Raw genomic sequence first — 22,856 nt, 5'->3', positions numbered from 1 at the left:
TGGACCCTCCATTTGATTCCCATGTAATCAAGCTCGCTGCCGACGTGCCTGTTATGGACCCACCTGGAAATGCGTATTATGGACCCTCTTGTGTGATTTAATTTACAAAACTGTTCAAATATCTGTATTCATGCGTCACAAACCAAATATTTTGCCTGAAACTGCTGACTAACAATGCAATCGAAGTTCACCCGGTGGATTTTCATTGGAATAAGGTTGCTTTGAGTGTTAATTTTACGTTTTTCAGAAGGGGGTCCATAATAAGCGAAGGGTCCATAACCAGCATCGACTCCCTACCTTTTAACTAAACGTTTTAATAAACGAATTATAGAAAAAACATCAAGCCACTCAGAGACTATTCGTAACATTATGTTTTATCTGTTATACGTCCCAGAAAATGCCTAATGCCTACTTTATGTTATAAAGCAAACAGTAAACGATTGGAATCGTCACTTCTTCTTGGCATTACGTCCTCACTGGGACAGAGCCTGCTTCTCAGCTTAGTGTTCAATGAGCACTTCCACAGTTTTTAACTGAGAGCTTTCTTTGCCAAAGTTGCCATTTTTGCATTCGTATATCGTGTGGCAGGTACAACGATACTCTATGCCCAGAGGAGTCAAGGAAATTTCCATTATGAAAAGATCCTGTAATTTTTTAAATGATTAGTAGCAAAATTAGTATTCTGCCCATAACTACATACCTATTTGTCACATATGACAATTAAGAGTAAAAACCATGGAGAGTTATCGAATGATAAACACTTTCGATCAACTTACTGAAATCTGTGAGATTGTTCTAGAAAATTCAATAAAAAAATACCAAGTTGTTATTTCATATTGGTAATTGTAGTTGCATAACAGTTACAATGATACTAAACATGAACCTCGCAATGTAATATCAAAGAAATTTCTGTCTGAATTATTTTCTGACTATTAACCCAATAATACGATATGAGCTGTGCAAAATTTCAACGTCAAATAAGCATTTTTGAGTACTTGGTAATTTTTAGAAATTCTAGTTTCTTCCCATACTGGCATGAAATTCACAGTTGGTATTCTATCTACTCAATGTCTCACGCTATGTCTAAACCAGCAGATTATGCAAATCGAATGTACCTCGGATTTTTTTCCACTAGAGTTCAGTATTTGGGTTATATTTTCATAATCGGTAGGTTTTAGAATATTCCATCGGTGAAATTTTTCCCATACATTTTGTATGGGCTGAAATGTGTAGTAAAACGTAATTTTCATTGATTTTCATAGTCTTTACATGAAAAAATAGTTAAAAAGTGGAAAAAATCAAAATTTCACTGATGGAATATTTTAAAATCTTCCGATTATGAAAACATAACCCAAATACTGAACACTAGCGGAAAAAAATCCGAGGTACATTAGATTTGCATAATCTGCTGGTTTAGACATAGCGTGTGTCTACTTTTGTCGAAAGTTACACATATGCAATTATGGGCAGTATTGGCTTTTGAAGACCTGGACGAGTTTCTGACAAAATCTTTGAATTTTTTGGTTGTTAGTCCTAAGCATCTCTGGATTATCTTCCGGAGGAGTTTTGATGAGGACATTTCAAAAGGTAGGTTAAAATTGCTGCGGCTATAGGTAGATTAATGCAGAAAGGTCACTAGTAATGTATTTAGCAAGTCTGTCAGTTATTGGTGCTGGTTTCTGCCAAAACTTATACAAATAATTTGGCCAGAAAATTTAACTCAAACCCGATTTATAAGCTTAGATAGAATCTTCTCCAAAATTTCCGCAAGATTTTTTTTTATATTTTCCGATGGAAATGCCTTCGAAAAATTCATCTGAATTCTTCAACAAATTAGAAAAGGAGTCCCGAACTTGCTCGACACTTTGATTTTCTTTGCAATAACAACTTCATGACTTCAGCTTTATATTTAATTATCAACAGATTACAAAAATAGTCACTTTAGTGATCTCTTTTTTTTTTTTTTTTTTTTTTGAAAATACTGACTTTTTAGTGCCCATGTCGAAAAGAGTGACCAAGTCACGAGAAAGTGATTGTCTACCAGCTCTGTGAATTATTCCAGATAGTTTAAAAAAAAATCATGGATGTCTCCAAAGAATTTTCTCAGTCCGTTTATTTTTGCAGGGATATCTCTAGGGAATGATCAAGCATTTTTTTCAGAAGTTATTATTGATTTTTTTTAATCCATTAGATATTTCAGTGGAAAATCGTAAAATAAAATCTTGTGAAACTTGTTTTAAAGTGATCCTTAATGAACTCTCTTATGGTTCTCTGAAAGAACTCCTGGACTTTTGAGAAAGTTTTTGGGGATTTCGTAGACGATTGAAAATAAAAAAAATCAATCGAATCTCTGGATAATATCCTGCCAGTAATTCCTTGAAAATTATCGGACGGAATCCCTGAAGAAATTTGCATAGGAATGATCGGAAGAATTGCTGGAATATTTACTGTAGTTTTAGCTGGTGTGAATTTTATTTGAAAAAACTCTCGAAAAGTGGTTTGGAAGAACTGCAGGAGTAATTTTTTGATCAAATCTTCAATACCTAGACAAAATTCTGGAGGAACTTCATGAGGAATCACAGGTCGATTTTATAGAGGACCTGAACAAATATTGGCATTCTAACTTAAGATGTTTGTAGTTTGATTGTTATGGTCACTATAATGTGAAATCCTTGAAGGATGAAAAATCCTGGAAGGATAACTCAAAAAACAAGCAAAGAAATTCCTGAACGAATTTCGTCTAAAACTGTTGAATTATTCTTTTATTTCTCTTTGGAAATTTTGGAATATCTCCTAACAACTGGGGAAATCAGTGGAAGGATTAGCCAAAAAAAAAACCATAATCCTTGTGGAAATTACAGGTAGTAGAAGTATTCCAGATAGTTTAAAAAAAAATCATGGATGTCTCCAAAGAATTTTCTCAGTCCGTTTATTTTTGCAGGGATATCTCTAGGGAATGATCAAGCATTTTTTTCAGAAGTTATTATTGATTTTTTTTAATCCATTAGATATTTCAGTGGAAAATCGTAAAATAAAATCTTGTGAAACTTGTTTTAAAGTGATCCTTAATGAACTCTCTTATGGTTCTCTGAAAGAACTCCTGGACTTTTGAGAAAGTTTTTGGGGATTTCGTAGACGATTGAAAATAAAAAAAATCAATCGAATCTCTGGATAATATCCTGCCAGTAATTCCTTGAAAATTATCGGACGGAATCCCTGAAGAAATTTGCATAGGAATGATCGGAAGAATTGCTGGAATATTTACTGTAGTTTTAGCTGGTGTGAATTTTATTTGAAAAAACTCTCGAAAAGTGGTTTGGAAGAACTGCAGGAGTAATTTTTTGATCAAATCTTCAATACCTAGACAAAATTCTGGAGGAACTTCATGAGGAATCACAGGTCGATTTTATAGAGGACCTGAACAAATATTGGCATTCTAACTTAAGATGTTTGTAGTTTGATTGTTATGGTCACTATAATGTGAAATCCTTGAAGGATGAAAAATCCTGGAAGGATAACTCAAAAAACAAGCAAAGAAATTCCTGAACGAATTTCGTCTAAAACTGTTGAATTATTCTTTTATTTCTCTTTGGAAATTTTGGAATATCTCCTAACAACTGGGGAAATCAGTGGAAGGATTAGCCAAAAAAAAAAACCATAATCCTTGTGGAAATTACAGGTAGTAGAAGTATTGGAGTGCTCAAGGAACTCCTGACGCAAATTCTAAAACAGGGTTTTCTATTTGGTGGTCTGCGGACCCCTAGGGGACCTTGACGACTTCTTAGGGGATCCCCGAAGCAATTTTGAAAAGAGATGAATAAATGTAAAGAATCCTCTACCTCGTTTGTTTCTCAAGGGACATGAACATACTTGTAATGCTGTTCTATCAATTGGAGATTACAACAAGATTTTAAGCACAAACTTGAAAACAGTGAAAAATTATTATAATATTTAGGCTTATAATTAGAAGATTTTGCCAGCTTCCTCTATTTTTTTGTATGAACTTTAATGACTGAATGGGATCAGATAAATTTTTAATACTTCACTGTCTCCACTCGAACCATTGGCGGAATCCTTTCGAATCAATATGCAGGATTTTTATGAGATTTTCGACAGGCATCAGATTTTTTTTGCGAAACTCTTGACGGATATCTGTCAATATTTTTGAAGAGTTATTGGCGAATTTTTTTATGCATTCTCCCAACGGCCGTGGCTTTCACAAAAGCCACTTATAAAAACTTGCAGAGGTGGATTTATACCCTATCCCAACAAACTTACATTTTGAATAAGGATAGAACAAGTAAGTGTTTAGCTGGTTAGGACATGTATCAGCTGAATCACTGTTAATTAAGGTGAAACAGCTCGGAATCCAAAGATGGCCGGCACAATGGCCGACTTCTCCCCCTACTCACGTTTTAGAAGGCACAAAACTGGAGAAATAGTTGGCAAACGTTCCTGATCTTCTTATTTTAAGCTTTCTGCTAGTGCACAAAGCCAAAATAAAAAGTTCACTGTTGTGGGATGCTTTCTTCGCGAGATTTGTGTCTTTGAAGTTTTAGTGCAATCTTAGAAGTTGATTCCAAACTGTTTCACCTTAAGCTACCAATGCACAGTGGTCCAGGAATCAGTTTTACGCGGAAAGATGCATTTTGAGCTTTAGAATGAAACATTAGACAAAAACGGTCTTCTACAAAGTTGTTTGTATTAGTTAAGCCCTTTGTTTGATGTTATTGAAAATTAGGGTGGACCACATTTTCATAGAAATTGTGTAACTAACTTTCTTATTTGTAGAAATTATATTATACATGCTTCAGCAAAGTTGTAGACCATTCAATTTCAAGCAACTTTGCCAAAAAAAGTTTTTTTGTATCTCTTGAATTGACCGATTTAGAGCTTTTTTCCTACGGTGACATAGGGTGGTCCGAACAAAACTGGTTTTCTGGCTCTAGAGTTTTCAATTCAAATTTCTCATCAAAGTAGTCTATGAAACACTTTTAGAGCTTTGAAAAATGCGTAATTTGGTGAGTGAAGAAACTCGCTATCTCCTTCCGTTTAGGAGTTATTGTTGTTTTTCTCTCAAAAACATGCCTACTTTGATTGTGAATATCTCTGATTGGGGCAAACATAAAAAATATCTTTTGACGGCATTCAAAAGACAAAATAAAATTGTATATTATATCAAAAAATTACAGATGTGTTATTTTTGTAACTCTAATAAAATGCCTTGAAAAACAAAGGATTTTAAGCAGAAAAACTTTAATAACTTTTGAACTAAAATAGATATCATCAATATTTTTGCATGAGAATTTGCGTTTTGTTAAGTTCTTCAAGTCGTTCATAGACCGCTTTGACGAGAAATCCGAAATAAGAAAGATAGGGCTTTAAAACTATTTTGAAGATTTTCATAGTATGTATTTTTTTTATCATTTTGCATTTTGGGCATGAAAATGAAATTTTAGACAAAAATGATCTTCTACAAAATTGTTTCTAAAAATGTAAGCTTACATACTGTGTCATTTGAAACTAGGGTGGTCCACAATATCACACATATCATATAATCAACTTTTTTATTTGCAAAAATACTGGTATATGCTCTTAAGCAAAGCGGTAGAACTTGAAATTTTGATCAACTTTGCCAAAAAAAGTTTTTCTGTAGCTCAAAATTTGACCAATCTAGAGCATTTTTTCCTAATCATCGCAGGGTGGTCCAACAAAAATAAGTTTTTCAACTCTAGATTTTTTAATATTATTTTCTCGTCAAAGTCGTCTATGAACGACTTTTAGAACTTAACAAAACGCAAATTTTCATGCAAAAATATTGATGATATCTATTTTAGTTCAAAAGTTATTAAAGTTTTTGTGATAAAAAATAATTGACTTTCAAGACGTTTTATTCGAGTTACAAAAATAACACATCTGTAATTTTTTGATATAATATACAATTTTATTTTGTCTTTTGAATGCCGTCAAAAGATATTTTTTATGTTTGCCCCAATCAGAGATATTCACAATCAAAGTAGGCATGTTTTTGAGAGAAAAACAACAATAACTCCTAAACGGAAGGAGATAGCGAGTTTCTTCACTCACCAAATTACGCATTTTTCAAAACTCTAAAAGTGTTTCATAGACTACTTTGATGAGAAATTTGAATTGAAAACTCTAGAGCCAGAAAACCAGTTTTGTTCGGACCACCCTATGTCACCGTAGGAAAAAAGCTCTAAATCGGTCAATTCAAGAGATACAAAAAAACTTTTTTTGGCAAAGTTGCTTGAAATTGAATGGTCTACAACTTTGCTGAAGCATGTATAATATAATTTCTACAAATAAGAAAGTTAGTTACACAATTTCTACGAAAATGTGGTCCACCCTAATTTTCAATAAAACCAAACAAAGGGCTCAATTAATACAAACAACTTTGTAGAAGACCGTTTTTGTCTAATGTTTCATTCTAAAGCTCAAAATGCATCTTTCCGCGTAAAACTGATTCCTGGACCATAGTGCATAGTGCATAGGGATATTTTAACTTTGTGATTTCTGGTGGAACTCATGGGTTAATCTGATGAAATCTTTTAAGAATGCGTGAATATCTTCATTGTCTCTTGAGAATATTTTTGACAAATTTATAGCGGTAGTTGTTGATGTAACCTTCTCTACTAGCTGATTTTATAGAACTTTTGGAAAGATGTTTGATAAACTCCTTTTAGTGATTTTAGTGAACTCCGCAAGTTTTGGAAGAATTCTTGTATTACCTTTAATGGATTATAGAAGAAACTTTTACGTGTGACTGCCAATCCATACCTATAGTTTCGTAACGAAATATTTGGAAATTCTTTATATATTTTCGTTTTAAAATCATCCTTTCTTAGGGGTCTGCAGATTTTTGTAAAACTTCTAAGGGGGCCGTAGGTTGAAAAAGGTTGGGAGCCACTGCTCTAAAGAAATAAATATCCCTTGAAACAACGCTGCAAGATTTTCTGGGAGACTAGATAGTGGAATCAGTAGAGAAATTTCTGGTGGGAGTTTCGAGGAATTCCTGACAGTATGCCAGATGAAATCTTTGTGTAAACCACTAGAAAAATCTAAAAGAAATTTCTGGAGAGCCTGTTAAATAGTCGCGTATCAGTCTCTGAATGGGGCCCAGATAGCCGTAGCGGTAAACGCGCAGCTATTCAGCATGACCATGCTGAGGGTCGTGGGTTCGAATCCCGCTGGTCGAGGATCTTTTCGTAAAGGAAATTTTCTCGATTCCCAGGGCATAGAGTATCTTCGTACCTGCCACACGATATACACATGCAAAAATGGTCAATCGGCAAAGAAAGCTCTCAGTTAATAACTGTTGAAGTGCTCATAAGAACACTAATCTGAGAAGCAGGCTTTGTCCCAGTTGGGACGTAACGCCAGAAAGGAGGAGGAGGGATCAGTCTCTGAAGGTTTCTCTGGAACCTCTAGAATTTGGAAACAGGATTAACTACAAAAAGAATAAGGAAAAAGGTATCTTTAGAGACCTTCCACTATATTTAAGACTTTTTAGAGATTTCATTGAAACAGAGACCAAATTTCAAAACAGTGGCCTGCTACCAGTCCTGTATACAGAAAATTATCACGAGATATTTTAATAAATGTGTTGGGAAAATGTTACAACTGCTTTTCAAACTACAATACCATTGGTTTACAAAATAAAATGATATCATACACCTCATAACTCAATCATTCATATTACAGTTGACTCTCATATTGAATTAATTATGATTGAACAACAATCTAAGTAGTCCTAAAACCAACTCTAGCTATGATTCTATATCTTGATAGCTAGGTATATACTGGGAGGGAGGCACCGATACTACACACAAAATATGACACAAATTTATTTCAAACTGCAGGAAAAATCAAGCTTGCCAACGACAATCAAGGCAGACTTGATGAAAATCGCTAGTTTTCTTTTGTTGTGTACCTTCAATCGTTCGGGACAAACTTGGAAAAAGGGCCAAAGTTTTCTATGCATTTAATTTTAGTTTTTATTGGAAAATGTAAAATGATGCGTATTTGAATGCTTTATATTCGATCAAAATGAAAGGTGGTATCGTGACATTACTTTTGAATAAACATGAATAGCTTTTCAAGTGATTTTTTGCCACTTTTGATGAAATGCAAAAATATGTTTTGATCAATTACGCGCGTTTATAAAGTTTGTCCATTGTTTAAGATCTGGGCTCACAGTGACAGTTCATGACAGCATAATTTCGGCTCACCTTGACGTACATAAATTTCGTATCGGTTTCTCCCTCCCAGGGTATATACAGTATTGAACAATACATTTGCAACTTTTTCGATTTTCGATGGTCAGCTTCGATAGGCTGGACAGACATAACTTTAATTTCAACATATATGTTTGAGTAATTTTTCCAATCACGAAATAAAAATTTGACTAAAATGAAAAAAAAAAATATCGAAAAATTTAAACTTTATCTCAGAGTTTGACTGTCTTATACAGAAATTGTTTCTAGCAAACTTGTTTATCTCGTCTAAATCATCATCTTTGCTGAAGATACCATGCAATTATTTCTTCAATGTTTCAAGTTGTGTCGATTGCAGAGTTGGGAAAAATTCTGAGCTCCACACTATAGTAGAAAAGCAAAACCAATCACTGTCAGCGAAGCCAGTGAAATTCACGCCAATAGCTGCTGTAGGCATATTACCTTGAGAGTAGCAAAACACCCGTTGCTTAGGGCAACCTAAAATTACTGTAGAAAAATTTTCTATTTCCCGTATTTTCAGCCTGTATTGCTGTGTGCATTTCAAATGCAAATATCAAATGCGGAAACACCAAATGCGGTAAGATTTTTCACAAGAAATGCGGATTTTTCTTGCTAGGGCGGCGGTGATTTCTATAATCGTTGCTAGGTGTCCTTCGATTGTTTTGTGTTCCCGCATTCGGAGGACGTTTAGTCAAGGTTTGCATCTCAAATGCAAACAGCAATAATGGCACTTTAGATTTAGAAAACTCATGCACCCAAAATAGGCTACTTGATGAGATTCGCGCTTTCAAACTACTGTAGTCAGGGAAGCCACGTGATTTTCGCGAAATTCAAGCCTACTACTATTACCATTTCCAGCCCTGGTCAATTGTTCAAATTTATCAGAACAACCACTCTTGTCAAATCGTTTGTGTTTTTGAAATCATGATTGGAAAAATCACTGAAAAATTTAGGCTGACATTCAAAATATGCATGACATACTGTGAAAATTTTATGCAAATCGATCCATAAAACAAATCAAACTGTGAATGGCGTTATTACCAGATAATTCCTACAAAACCTTCCTTAAATGCATCCCGGTTATAGCTTCTAGCGCAGAATGAGTTTACCTTATAAACGATTGTGTCTATACGAGGGTAGTTTGAGTGTCCATCCCGGGGATTCGAGAAATTCTGGTATTTTCCATATGTTATCGATATCTATTTGAATTGGAAATCTTTGGCTGTGATCATTGAGCTGCTTGAAATATATGTTCAGACACCAGCATAGGTATTCAGAACAGCCGTCAGTTGAGGAATCCTATTGATGGTTTTTTTTTGTCCAACGACGATACAGAATCTCCAATGCAGAACATCAAACATTCGTAAAAAGTAATCGTATAAAAACAGTAAAACGTTTATTTGAAAGATAATTTTCATTCACATTACTCACATCCACGTCACCATCGCCATGACATTGATGCTTCAAATTAATGTTGCTTGTCGGGACCGCCAACACGTGCAAAAAAAAAAACAAAAATCATCTGCTTACCGCCATAATTTGTGCCATTTCCCTAAAAAAATACATCCCAGCTTGTATGGTTTGCTGCAGAATACGTTACATTTCGGTTTAAGATGGAACAATCAATATCCGTTGAATGTGTTTCACTGCAATTTGTTAAATGATACATATTTTTACTTTTTTTCATCAATCCTTCAGGCGCAGCCATTGCCCGTGAGCGTTGCGACAGTCTTCCATCACGAAATAGAACAACCAGTGAAACCAGCACCCATCAGCAGCAGTTGATCATGAACAGCGGCGGAATGCCTCCGCCGAGGACGATCCCATCTGCCAGTTTCAACCGACCGCAATCGATGATCGTGAACCGCCAGAGCCACAGCCATAGTCCTCCGGTGCATTCGTCGCCGCTGAGTCCTCCTTCCGGTGCATGCTCTACCGGAAGTGATGGGTCCTCGTTCAGTATCGACGAACCTGACAGCTACAACAGTTCGCACACACCGGATGAGGGCAATGGCTTTCCCAAGGTCATTAAGTGAGTCTCTTCTTGATCCATTGCTTTTTGTGTTAATCGAACCAAACCGAGTCATTAATAAAACAACTTCACCCATATCTTCCGCCATTCTCAGCCATCTCAGCTCAGGTTGTTCCATTCCGGAGGAGAATTCCGAGGAGTACATCAACAACTACGGAAAAGTTCCTCTTAGGTCCCACACGCAACATCGATCTATGGACGAGTTCGTTAATAACGTAAGTATTCGTCCTTCCAATTTCAAAGGTTAACAAAATCGCTATTCTTATGTTTTCAAAATTCAAAATTTCACCAATCAATTGGCAAGTTTAATCAGTTCCGGAATGTTTTGTTTTATCTCTTTCCACCTGGCGCGCGCCCTTCAAAATTCTGGTCTCGAAATTCAAATCGGAATCTTTCGATCCAAAATTTTGCCACTCACCAATCATCCCTGGCTGTACGCATGGTCTACATCTTCTACCACCACTACTACTACTACCATTGCTACCACCACCAACCACTACTACAAATCCAACAATAAAAAACCTCAAATCGGCGCAAAATTCGAAAATTCGACCTATCACCACTTCCAACCAAAAAACCCAAACAGTTACGGCACAGTTATAACTCACTATCGCTTCCAATATCACAGGCGATCAGAAGGGGCAGCCCGGCACCGACGGCCAACATTGTCAGTTCGGTCGATGGTACCGGCAACTACATGGAGATGTACAGCCCGAGCGGCAGTTCACCGGGCGATCCATCCGGCAACAGTGGCTACATACCGATGTCACCGAGTACGGACTTTCCCAGAGGGTAAGTAACGGGGTGATTGGGATTTTGAAGGGCTGGTATTGTTCAAGGAAGCATCGGGGAGCATTCATAAAGCAAAGCATAGACAGACATGCTGTAGGTACATGAGAATGCTTTTAACTCCATGATTGATCGGAACTTCGGAAGAATTGCACTTCGATCCAAATGAATAAGGGATTCCGCTTATTCTTAAAGTGCACAGTTTAGCAGATCTCATATTGCTGATAAATAACAGGATCGGTCAAGTCCTTACAGTCCGTTGAGATGAGAGAGGAATGTTAGTGTGTTATAATTGTTGCTTCTAAAGATCGAGAATACCTCTGCATCTGAACAGTCATCACGGGAGCGATCCATGGATAAGGAGTGAAAATACTATGATTACTCGAAGGGTTTTGTCCCGCGATGAAACTATATTAAAAAGAAGCTGAAACACAATTCAATTTTCTTAATTTTATGTAAATTAGTTAAGGTGAAACAGTTTGGAATCAGCTTTTAAGATTGCACTAAAACTTCAAAGACACAAATCTCGCGAAGAAAGCATTCAACAACAATGAACTTATTATTTTGACTTTGTGCACTAGCCGAAAGGTTAAAATAAGATCAGAAACGTTTGTTAACTATTTCTCCAGTTTAGTGCCTTTGAAGACGTGAATAGGGCCATAAGTCGGCCATCTTTGGATTCCAAGATGTTTCACCATAAATAATCGAGACAATTTTATAAAAATAAACTGTATTGTGCACGAGAATTCATAACGGTACAATTCGTAGTTGCAACTCCGCTACTTACCAGAACAATCGAAATCGTACAATGTAAAGTTTTTTCCACTTAGAATTAGAATATAACGTACTAAATTGACGCTACCGCTTCTGCTTCAAAGCAAAATGTCATGATTTCAATTCCACTCCTTTGTACGTACGGTTGTGGTTATATCTTTCATTTGCTTCTATCTTCAACTCTTAATCTGTCACAGTTGATTTACTTGTTCATAGCATTTTGATAGAACCAGAGACGGACAAAAAAAACATTTCCCTACGCTTCCATTCTTCCGTCATTATAGCACGCTCTTCCTTACGCCTGATACATAGACAGTAGCCTGCTAACCAAACATCAAGCCTCTCTGCCATAAATTTACTACCCCTACACCTTTCCGCATGAACTGGCATAGATGCAAGGGTATATCCTGTCTATTGTGAGTCAGTTTTAAATACATAAATCCCCCCTTCCTCTTACTGGTCAGCATTCTGACGTGGCAGGCGCCATTGTTGCTTAAAATAGAAGATCACCAACACTTAAAAACTGCGGGTGTATGTTAGTCCCAAGCAGTCATCTTGTTGGTTCCTTATGAAAGTTCAGCTGATCCGATAGTGGAGTTGCAACCACGGGCGGTCAGTCAAACTCAAGCTTAGAATTCGGCCGCACAAAATTAGTTATTTCTCCAAGAGAAAAACAAAAATGTACCCAGAAAAAAATATTTAAATTTCAATGTAGTGTAAACTGAAGTCTACTGTAAAAATAAATCAAATTCGTGTGTTGTTACAGCATCATGTAAACTTAAATGAGTATACATTCAATTTTCAACTAAAAATTCTTGAATATTACATAATCGTGTAAATTTAAAGTGAAATCGATTGAAAAATAATGGATTGGTCGTTGAAATTTAGGTTTATATTGATGCTCCAAATATGTGCATGAAAATAAACTTAATTTTACAACATATTTTTAGCTGTGTAGGTACAGAAAATCTTAGCGCATCATTTTGAGCGTTAGGGGGGTCTGTAGCCTTGAGGTTACGCTTCCGCTTCAAAAGCGGAAGGTCATGGGTTCGATTCCCAGCCCCTCCACAAAAAAACCCGTCCAGCCACCAGAAGATGCCTCACGGAGGACCGTGCTTTGGGGAGCACATCCATCCTCCGTCAGTATCAGATGGTGACTGAGACAAACTGACCCTCTTCGCAGGCAGCTAGCCTCACTAATAGCAGAGCTCTCTCCTACCTGCTCGGTGTGAGAGTAAAAGAGTAGGAGAGAGTGAAACTAGTTGTAAATATAGATAAGTTGAAAATAGATCTGTATCGATAAAGAAGCTACAGATCAGTTGAGTCCGGCACAGTAGTGGCCACAAGCACGGAGCGCCTAAAAAAAAAAAAAAAATTTGAGCGTTTTCTATTAAGCTTTAAAGGAATTATGTAAGAAAAAAAATATTTCTAAGGGTGTCCGGCCATTTGGCCGAACGCCGTTTGGCCGAATGCCATTTGGCCGAAAAGGTCATTTGGCCGAATACCGTTTGGCCGAATCATGAACAAAACAAAATCAAATGGCTACAACGCTGATGTGTAGGATTCATAAGTGTGACCCAATAACTGATAAGCTAACTAATTTGTTGATTGTTATGATGTGACTGGACGTCATGTTTGCCACTATACGAGCTCCAAGAGAATGATAACATCGACCCTTTAATTCAGGACGAAGCTGTGAACTCCACACTTCGCGTTAAGACTCTGAGGTGATGATTGATTAGCCACTGGATTACCAACGGTGTAATAACTTCATCAGATTTTTTTCCTTCTTTTAAACATAGGCTATTCTTAGTTAGACTGGTTACATTACTATTGGCAATAGTTTAGCTTATAGTTCAATTGGGAATTTTTCCTTCTTTAAATCATCGGCAGTTCTTTGTGGTTGTAATGATGAAATGATTATATGCATTACACTTGCTTAAATTTTCATAAGAGATTTTTCCTTCTTTTGATCATAGGCTGTTCTTTCAAGAGAGAAATATTGTTCATAGTTATTGGAATTAATACTTATAATACGTTTTATCCAAACCATTTTTTTTAGCTCAAGGTAACTTAGGTGAGATGGCATTCTCCTTCAAGATCAAGATTACAACATGAGAACTGAACACTGCACCATTGCTTGTGTATAGGAATAAACGACTCGATGAACACTTACGTCAAAGAAGAACACTGTTTCTCCGATGTGAAAAGAAGAAGCCAAAACTTGTTGATGTCAGAACCACTGACAAACAGACGTAGAACGAATCGCGATCAAAATCATAGTCGAGAGACCATGTACGCCCAATGCTAAAATCGGTCTGTTTAGCCGATGGGTGAACAGATTGTGGTAGTGTGTAAACGTCAAATGCGAACAAAACCGATGTGTGCGCTGCGGGTGATGGATTGACCACTTACAATATATTTGAATCGACCGTTAGGAAGGCGGTCCATGGCCAATGACGAGAGTGTGACGTCTATTTGGCTGTGTTAGAACTATGACATATATTACTTGGTATGGTTCGAGGGATCGTAGCAAGCCGATCCAGCAGAAGAACGAATAAGTGTTAAACCGTTTTGATTACTGTCAAAAGCTAACTACAAACGCAATGCCAAAACATCTGCTGGTGGCTATTACCGCTAGCATCGAAGTGAAAAACTGCTTACATTTAGGATGTTCTTCTTTCAGCACTGTTTTTTCAACTAACACTTAAAAGCTTATGTATATCAATGATGATTTATCCTTTTTTATCAATAAGGTGAATAAGTTCTTTGGAATTCATCATAAATCCATACTAACTGTAGTTCACTTTTATTTTCAATTTCGGCCAAATGACCCGGAACCATTTCTAAGCTTTTCAAGAAATTTAGCTTTCGAAGTTTTCATAGAATTCCATCTGAAAATTGTTGCACAATACCTTGATTATTTCCCAAATTTTTTCGATTCGTTTTTATATATGGACAATTTTATAGATTGGTACTTTTCTCACTAGTAACGACATTATTGTGATAATACAATTCTATTACATACAACTTAGCAGATAGTTTGTCAAATCATCAACATGAGAGTGAATTTATCTGCAAAACCTATTTGAATTTTCCCGGTGAATACTTACGTTTTACAATGTAATATTGTAGATATGGAATTGAAAAATTCAGGAAATTTTGCGACCATTTCTCCCGAATATGTTGGGTTTACAGCGAAATTGTGCAGATTTCTCTCACGATTTCGCGTTCCATCTTTTATGACTTTTGCAAATATGTATGAATCTTCAAATTTTATAACTGAATTAACAATTATTCCGGATTAAGAGGCCACGGAGTGTCTGGTAGAAAAATATTATCACAAAATAATAGACATCGCTAAATCTTTAACCATTCGAAAATATAGAGTTTTAGCTGTCATTTGACGTGTCCCCCAAAAAAAATCCACCGAGGAGTCCCGAACATTCTTTTTATTTTAAATTGTTGTTCCTTAAAACGCATTATACACACCAAATTTTTATTGCTGGTAATCAGCAAAACTTTGCTGATTTTTTTTGTGCTGTAAATCCAGCAATCCATCCAGCAATGTGATACATTGCTGAACTTACAGCAATGTATTTTGACAGTTCGATTGCTGGTTTTCCAGCAATTTCTTTATCTTTCGAAGCTTGGCTAATGCTGATTAATCAGCAAATGTACAAGCATTTTTTTAGGATTATTATTCAAATGAAAATTAAAAAAAAATCACAGGTGTACTTTCTACACTTCATATGAACGTTATATTTGTTTTATATTCAATTTATCCGCAATAATAAATTAATGTTGGCTCAAAAAATGATTGATCCTGGTTGTAGACACAAAACCGGAAAATTTCAACTGGATTCAACTATCTGGAAGCAACCCAACAAACAATTTTGCTGAATTAGGGTTGAAAAAATCACTATCGAGCATATTTCAGCTGAAGAAACTGTTATTTAGCTACTGATGTTACTTGGGAATGGTACCAAATGGTGTCAAATTTTCAAACTAAATATATTAAGATGCTTACCTGTCACTAAAAACTTCCAAATTTATGATAATTATCGATAATAATTGAGGAAAAAAACTTAATATTTGTGGAAGCTGCACGAAAACAATATCGAAAAAATACAAGTATTTGACACATGCTTTGCTGATTGCTTCAGTAATTCTACCACTTACTGGACTGTCCAGCAATCAATATCGATATTACTGAACTTACAGTAAAATATTGTTTGCTGAAGCAGTATCAGCAATTCATTTTGCTGGAAGGTGAAACGAAAATTTGGTGTGTATTGAATTGTAATCATGGTAGAAGGCAGATTGATTTACCGTTTTGATTCATATTACGAATAGCTTTAAATTCCGGACACTCTACTTTGTATGGGAAACATTTCACATACATCTCTTTACTGCCCATAACTGCATAACAGTCACATTCGACATTTTTGACAAATCGGAGTTAATACCATGAAGAGTCATCAAATGATAAATACTTTCGATCAACTTACTAAAATTTGTGAGTTTGTTCTAGAAAATTCGAAAAAAAATACCAAGTTGTTTTGTCACATTGGCAATTGTAACCGCATAACAGTCACATTGGGATTATACATGAGTCTCATAATGTAGTAGCAACGAAATTTCTATCAGAATTATTTTCTGACTATTCACCCAATATGCGATATGAGTTGTACAAAATTTCAGCCTCAAAAAAGCTCTTTTGAATTCTTAATGATTTTTTGAAATTTTAGTTTCCTCCCATACTGCAGTAAAATGCAAACTTGGTGTCCCATTTACTCAATGCCTACTTTTGTCGAATGTTACAAACAGTGCTGGGAATGGTAATAGTAGTAGGCTTGAATTTTCGCGAAAATCACGTGGCTCTCCCAGTACAGTAGTTCAAAAACGTGAATCTCATCAAGTAGCCCCTGTTGGGTGCACGAATTTTCAAAATCATGAGTGTCATTGAAGGCTCTAAATGCGGGAAATGCAGCGGGAAATAGAACATTTTTCTACAGTAATTTTGGGTTAGCAACGGGTGTTTTGCAATTTTCAAGGCATTTTGCCTACAGCAGCGATGGGCGTGAGTTTCACTGGCTTCGCTGACTGTGATTGGCTTTGTTTAGCTACTGTAGAGTGAATTTCAGATTTTTTCCCAACCCTGGTTACAAAAATGCAGTTATGGGCAGTTTATTAGTTTGACGATTTTAATTGATAATTAAGTTTTTCTATTTATGATTTTCATCAGCTGTCCGGAATTCGAATCAAAGTGTACGGGATATGAGGCAAAAGTAAGGAGCGTCCGGAATAAGAATCATGAAAAGTCCACACATTTCTATTTATTTGAAAATGATTCATGATGTGGAACCCAAATTATCGCCCATCATTTGAAAGATTAATGTTTTGAAGGCTCGATAACGCGGAGGAATCATACAGAATGATTTATTTTATATGCTTACTAATATGGATCAAAACGGTATTTCACTCAAGCTTGATGATGGCTTAAATTTCAAATGAAAGTTGAACAGAATAAATATTAGAGTGGTTCAAAAAATCGTTTTTGCTCCACACCGCTCATTCGATCCTAAATCAAATTCTGAGTGTCCTCCCAAAATTTGAGCTCATTTGGATGAAAACTGAGACTGCACAAGCCCTTCAAAATTTATATGGGAATTACTATGGGAAAAGCAATCAATTCATTCAATCGGTTATAGTGTTTGCCCATGTGCTCTTGAGGATTAGCGCTACGTTGATACTCTGAGAAACCTTCATCAGCTACAACTTTGCTGAAGACCGTTTTCAAATCGGACGCCTCAGTAATTAGTTATTGATTTTTGTATAAGTGGTGAAACTTTGGCTATAAAAATTGGGCTGCGCTGCAGGCATCACTGGATTTATGCAGTAAAACATAGTAGCCATGATTTGTGTGTGCTATCTTTCGCGCCAGATGTAGCAATGTTGCCTGTTTAGGAGATAAAAGAGCACTGTTGAAGAATTTGCGATTGGATATTAATCAATAACTAATTACTGAGACGTCCGATTTGAAAACGGTCTTCGGCAAAGTTGTAGCTGATGAATGTAGCTCACAGTATCAACGTAGCGCTAATCCCCAAGAGTACATGGGCAAACACTATGACCGATTGAATGAATCGATTGCTTTTCCCATAGTATTTCCCATATAAACTTTGAATGGCTTGTGCAGTCTCAGTTTTCATCCGAATGAGCTCAAATTTTAGGAGGACACTCAGAATTTGATTTAGGATCGAATGAGTGGTGTGGAGAAAAACCGATTTTTTGAACCACTCTAATAAATATATATGAGGTTGCATGTTGTGAAAGACAAAACTGTCCTATGTGAATTTCAGGATTTAATGAGCCGTAGGACACTTATTCGTACAAAATATATCGATTCAAGCATATAACTGTTTTTCTTCACGTTTAGAATACAATCACTTTCTTCATCTTCTGTCTGACATTGGACACCTATTGGGACTAAGCCTGTTTCTCAGCTGTTATCTGGGCACTTATTCATAAGGTGAAGACTCATCGGGCCTTCCTTAGCCGAGTGGTTAAGAGTCCGCGGCTACAAAGCAAAGCCATGCTGAAGGTGTCTGGGTTCGATTTCCGGTCGGTCCAGGATCTTTTTGTAATGGAAATTTTCTTGACTTCCATGGGCATAGAGTATCATCGTACCTGCCATACGATATACGAATACGTAATTGGCAATTTTGGCAAAGAAAACTCTCAGTTAATAACTGTGGAAGTGCTCATGAAAACACTAAGCTGAGAAGCAGGCCAAGAAGAAGAAGACGCATCGAATCCAAGCTTCAAATTTTCAAGAGAACAAATCTAAATAATCAGAATGCGGATTGAGCTGAAAACCTAATCGATTAGTCATACGCTGGTAGTGACCAATCGATCAAGTGTTCAGCTTGAACGTCTGTTTAGTTGTCGGGATTTGTGCTCTTGAAAATTTGTAGTTTTGCTGCGATGCATCTTCACCTCAACTGAGAGTTTTCTTTGTCAATATTAATGTGTTTGTAAGAAAAATATTCTCGACCAGTGGAATCGAACCCTAATTAATATGAATGAATGACATAATTCAGAAACAATTTTATGTAGCTTTTCCTTCCATTACATATTTCAGCGATTCACTGATAGGCAAACTGTTTCAACACGAAATGCGGGTGGGGGCCTTAGGTTTGAAAATTTCTCTCGGGATGATTCATAGTGCCGTAAAATGGGATATCTTTGATAATGCGATTACTTTGATAGTGTAGGACCCACAACACACTAAACGAAATACAGTACTGACTCGATTTTGTCAGTCCCTTTTTACAAAGAAATTTATGTTGTCGTCGTTTCATCGTCGAATTTTCATCAAATTTATGACAATCCTGTTGAACTTACTCTTAAAACGCATAAGATAGAAAAGAAATAAAATTGATAACATGCCTCTAATGAAAAGGGGAAAACGAAGTTTTGAAAAGGGGACTGGCAAAATCAAGTCATCTATGTATTATAATTTCTGTTGATCAGTTGAGCAATCATTAGTATTAGTTAAACACTGGGCCGTACGAATAAAATGTAGTAAAGTTGTAACACGAGTGGAACATGTTTGTGTCATTTCTCTTTCTACACCTTTAGAACATACTACAAACAACGCGTTGCTATGAATAAAGGTAGCATTTACTACAAAGCTACTGGTAGTTAGCTTCAGAGGTTGCTACTCATGCTTTGAGATTGTTGAAATGAATGGAATACTTAAAATTTGAGTAAATATCATGGGAAAACGATGTAAGCTTTGATGTTTCGAAAGGTTTCCGTAGAAATTTCGATATTTCGAAAAGAATTTTGAGATTCCGGTGAGAATTTTGAATTTATTTGAGAGATCTGGTATTCTTTCTGGCGTTACGTACTAACTGGGACAGAGCTTAATTGTCAGCTTAGTGTTCTTATGAGTACTTACACAGCTTTAAACTGAGAGCTTTCAATGTGAATTGACCATTTTTCATGTGAATATCGTGTGGCAGGTACGAAGATACTCATTACGATAATTATGTTCAATCTGGCATTACGATAATTATGTTGTTTCTTAGGAATTCTCGGATATCGGATGGAGTTCAGCTAATTATAAAGTAATTCTTAATTTTATGTAAGAATGACTGACTGACTGACATCTCAGATTCTCTGATTTCCTTTGGAATTCTGGAATGCCTATAGTAATTCTGAGTTTCCGATAGGCATACTAGATTTGTTATAACAATTCTGGGATTCTGGAAGCCATTCTGGGATTATTTTGGGAATATTGAAAGTCCGGTATTTGATCTGGTTATTAATCTTTTGAAATTATTTGGGTATCTTCAAGACGATATTTCTGTAAGAATCTCAGAGATTTCAGTGAGATTCCTGCAAACTCTGGTCCGAATCTTTGGAATTGTTGTAAACTTTAGATCGTTTTGATTTCCAGTTCCGTTGGGTTTTCAGAAAAAAATCTTCAACTATTGTATAAACCTTTTAATGTCTGAATGTGAAAATGTAAAATAAAATCCTTAATTCAACCACTTTTGTGAGAATTTATTTTTATTCCTAAGAATTCTAGGGATACTATCAGGAAACCTACCAAAATAACGAAAATACCACAAAATACTAAATTTATTTTTTTTTATTCATATGGGAAGCTCAAAATTTGACCGCTAATTCTCAGTACTGGAATCTTCAAAATGTTAGGAACTGTATAATTCCACAATTGCTGTAAGCTTGAGCTTGAGCTTAATTGGCCGCCCGTGGATGCTACTCCAGTATCGCCAGGTCAGCTGCACTTACACAAGGAACCAACCAGATGACTGCTTGGGATTAACAGACACCCTCAGTGTATAAGTGTTGGTGATCTTCTGTTTTTAGGCAACAATGGTGCCTGCCACGTCAGAATGCAGACCAATGAGGGAAAGGGGAAGGAATTGATGATGCATTCAACTGGCTCCCACGGTTGACCGTTTATACCATTGCGTCAACGCCAGTTCATGCGTGAAGGGTGAAAGGGTGGGGTAATTTTTATGGCAGAGAGGCTTCCCAGACAACCAAAATGTACGCATAACGAAATCACCTGGAGGCTTTGTATGTGCAAAATTTCACTTATAAGATGTCGCGAAAAGGCTTTCTACGTACAAAAGTGGAGGCGATATGCGTGCATATATTATGTGATGAATAATAACATACAATGCGAGTGTTTAAATATTCCACCGAACTAACCTGTGATCTTATGCGACTTAACTTATGATAACAAATGTTGATTTGACAGCTGCTACGAATTGATTCGACTTACTTTGTACGAGTGTACGAGGCGAAACAAAATGTGCAAATGAACTCAGAAAAAAAGTGTTTTTTTGCGAGGAAACTCATCAATTTGACGAGTTTATCCACGGTGTTTTGCGAGTTTGATATAATTAGTATGAATAAACGAGTTATAACGTGAACTTTCATGCGATTTCTGGTTGTCTGGGTTGCTGGTTTGGTTAGCAGACTGCCTATGTATCAGGCGTAAAGGAAGGCATGCTATAATGATGAACGAATGGAAGCGTAGGGAAACGGTTTATTTCTGTCCTTCTCGGGTTCTAGCAAATGCTATGAACTGTGATATACAGTACTGGACAGAATAAAGTACGCATTAGTCGTTTTTCCATACAAAATGGTCATGTTTGGAGATCTGAATCTCAGCTTTTAGTGGTCCGATTGATCCGAAATTTTCACCACAGCCTAGATATAACATAGATTTTACTCAATTAAAATATCACTGCATTTGAAACACAATCTTTTAAATTATTGAAAATCGCTCAATTTGCAAAAAATTGCAAAATTTAATTTTGAAAATTTTTGAAAACAACCAGTTTTACCGAAAAATTATGTTCTGCAAACTTGTGTGTCTTATCAAATTGTACATTTTTGCAGAAGAACATATTGCTCTAAGTATTTTCATTTAAAAATTATTTTTACTTTAAAATTTTGTCATTTTTATCAAAATTTGAGATTTGCGATAACTTAAAAGTTCGTTAATGAAAAACTATAAATTTCTAGCCTAGCAAATTTGAGGTTACTTTCAAGCTGCGGTGAAAATTTCAGGTCAATCGGACAACTAGAAACCAAGATATAAGACTCCAAACTTGATCATTTAGTATGAAAAAACGGCCAATGCGTACTTTATTCTGTCCAGTACTGTATTAAGAGTGGTAGATAGAAGCAAGTGACAGATACAACTACAAAGTACGAGGAAAGGGACGGGCCTGGGATTGAACCCATGACCTTCTGCTTATAAAGCAGAAGCGGTAGCCATTAGACCACCAGCCCCGTCTGTATAATTCCACAATTGCTGTAGTCTCAAAATTCCTTCATAGGATACAGATTTTTCAAAATTTTCAGAAAAATCATTGTAATTATCATCATAAAATTCACATGCACATAAAGGAAGAAACTGAATGTTCGAAAGGTTGATGTCTGTATTTTTGCCGCTGGCGCCAACTGTTAGCGGTTATGAACAAAATAAACAGTCGTTATCATTTTCCTTCTCAGATTTATCTAATAAATTATCTCTCTGGTAATTCGAGCAGGAATTCATTCGGATAATCCTCCAGATTCTCACAAAAATCCGTCAAGAAAGTCTCCCTGCGATTACTGAAGGTATGCTTTAATGAATTAAGCCTGATTTGCTACTGAAAAGGAATCGTTAAAGAAATGCCTCGTCGATTCCTAGCAGAAATTTTCTACAGCGACTCCCATTTGAACTAACAGTTCTTTTCAACTGCGTACTGCGATCAGAAAAAAGCGCATTCTTGAACGATTCTTTGCAGGAAATTCCCATGCATCAAGATAGGCCGAGTAATTACTTGTCAACAGCGAATCAGGCTTTAGATTGAAAAAAACTTATGAAATAAAATGGAAAACATCAATGCAATTTGCTCAAGGATACTCATCAGCTGTTGTCGCCGAAGGGGATTTTTGTTTAAAGCATA

The 22,856-nt window shown here is 36.1% G+C and overlaps 1 protein-coding gene across 8 annotated transcripts in view; it reads left to right on the top strand.

Moving 5' to 3' along the window:
- The window catches only part of LOC5569675 (insulin receptor substrate 1-B), a 665,066-nt gene that overhangs the window by 636,688 nt on the left and 5,522 nt on the right, over nt 1-22,856 (top strand). For 7 of the 8 annotated variants that reach the window (XM_021845092.1, XM_021845096.1, XM_021845093.1 and 4 more), the window contains 3 exons: nt 9,954-10,287; nt 10,382-10,502; nt 10,874-11,079. In XM_021845092.1, the coding sequence (XP_021700784.1) occupies nt 9,954-10,287; nt 10,382-10,502; nt 10,874-11,079 (661 nt within the window). The remainder of the gene's footprint in view (nt 1-9,953; nt 10,288-10,381; nt 10,503-10,873; nt 11,080-22,856) is intronic. The other variant, XM_021845089.1, reaches the window with a different exon arrangement.

This window comes from Aedes aegypti, chromosome 2, assembly GCF_002204515.2.
Source record: "Aedes aegypti strain LVP_AGWG chromosome 2, AaegL5.0 Primary Assembly, whole genome shotgun sequence".
In the NCBI taxonomy this organism is placed as follows: Eukaryota; Metazoa; Arthropoda; class Insecta; order Diptera; family Culicidae; genus Aedes; species Aedes aegypti.
This window is presented reverse-complemented; position numbering and strand designations above follow the sequence as displayed.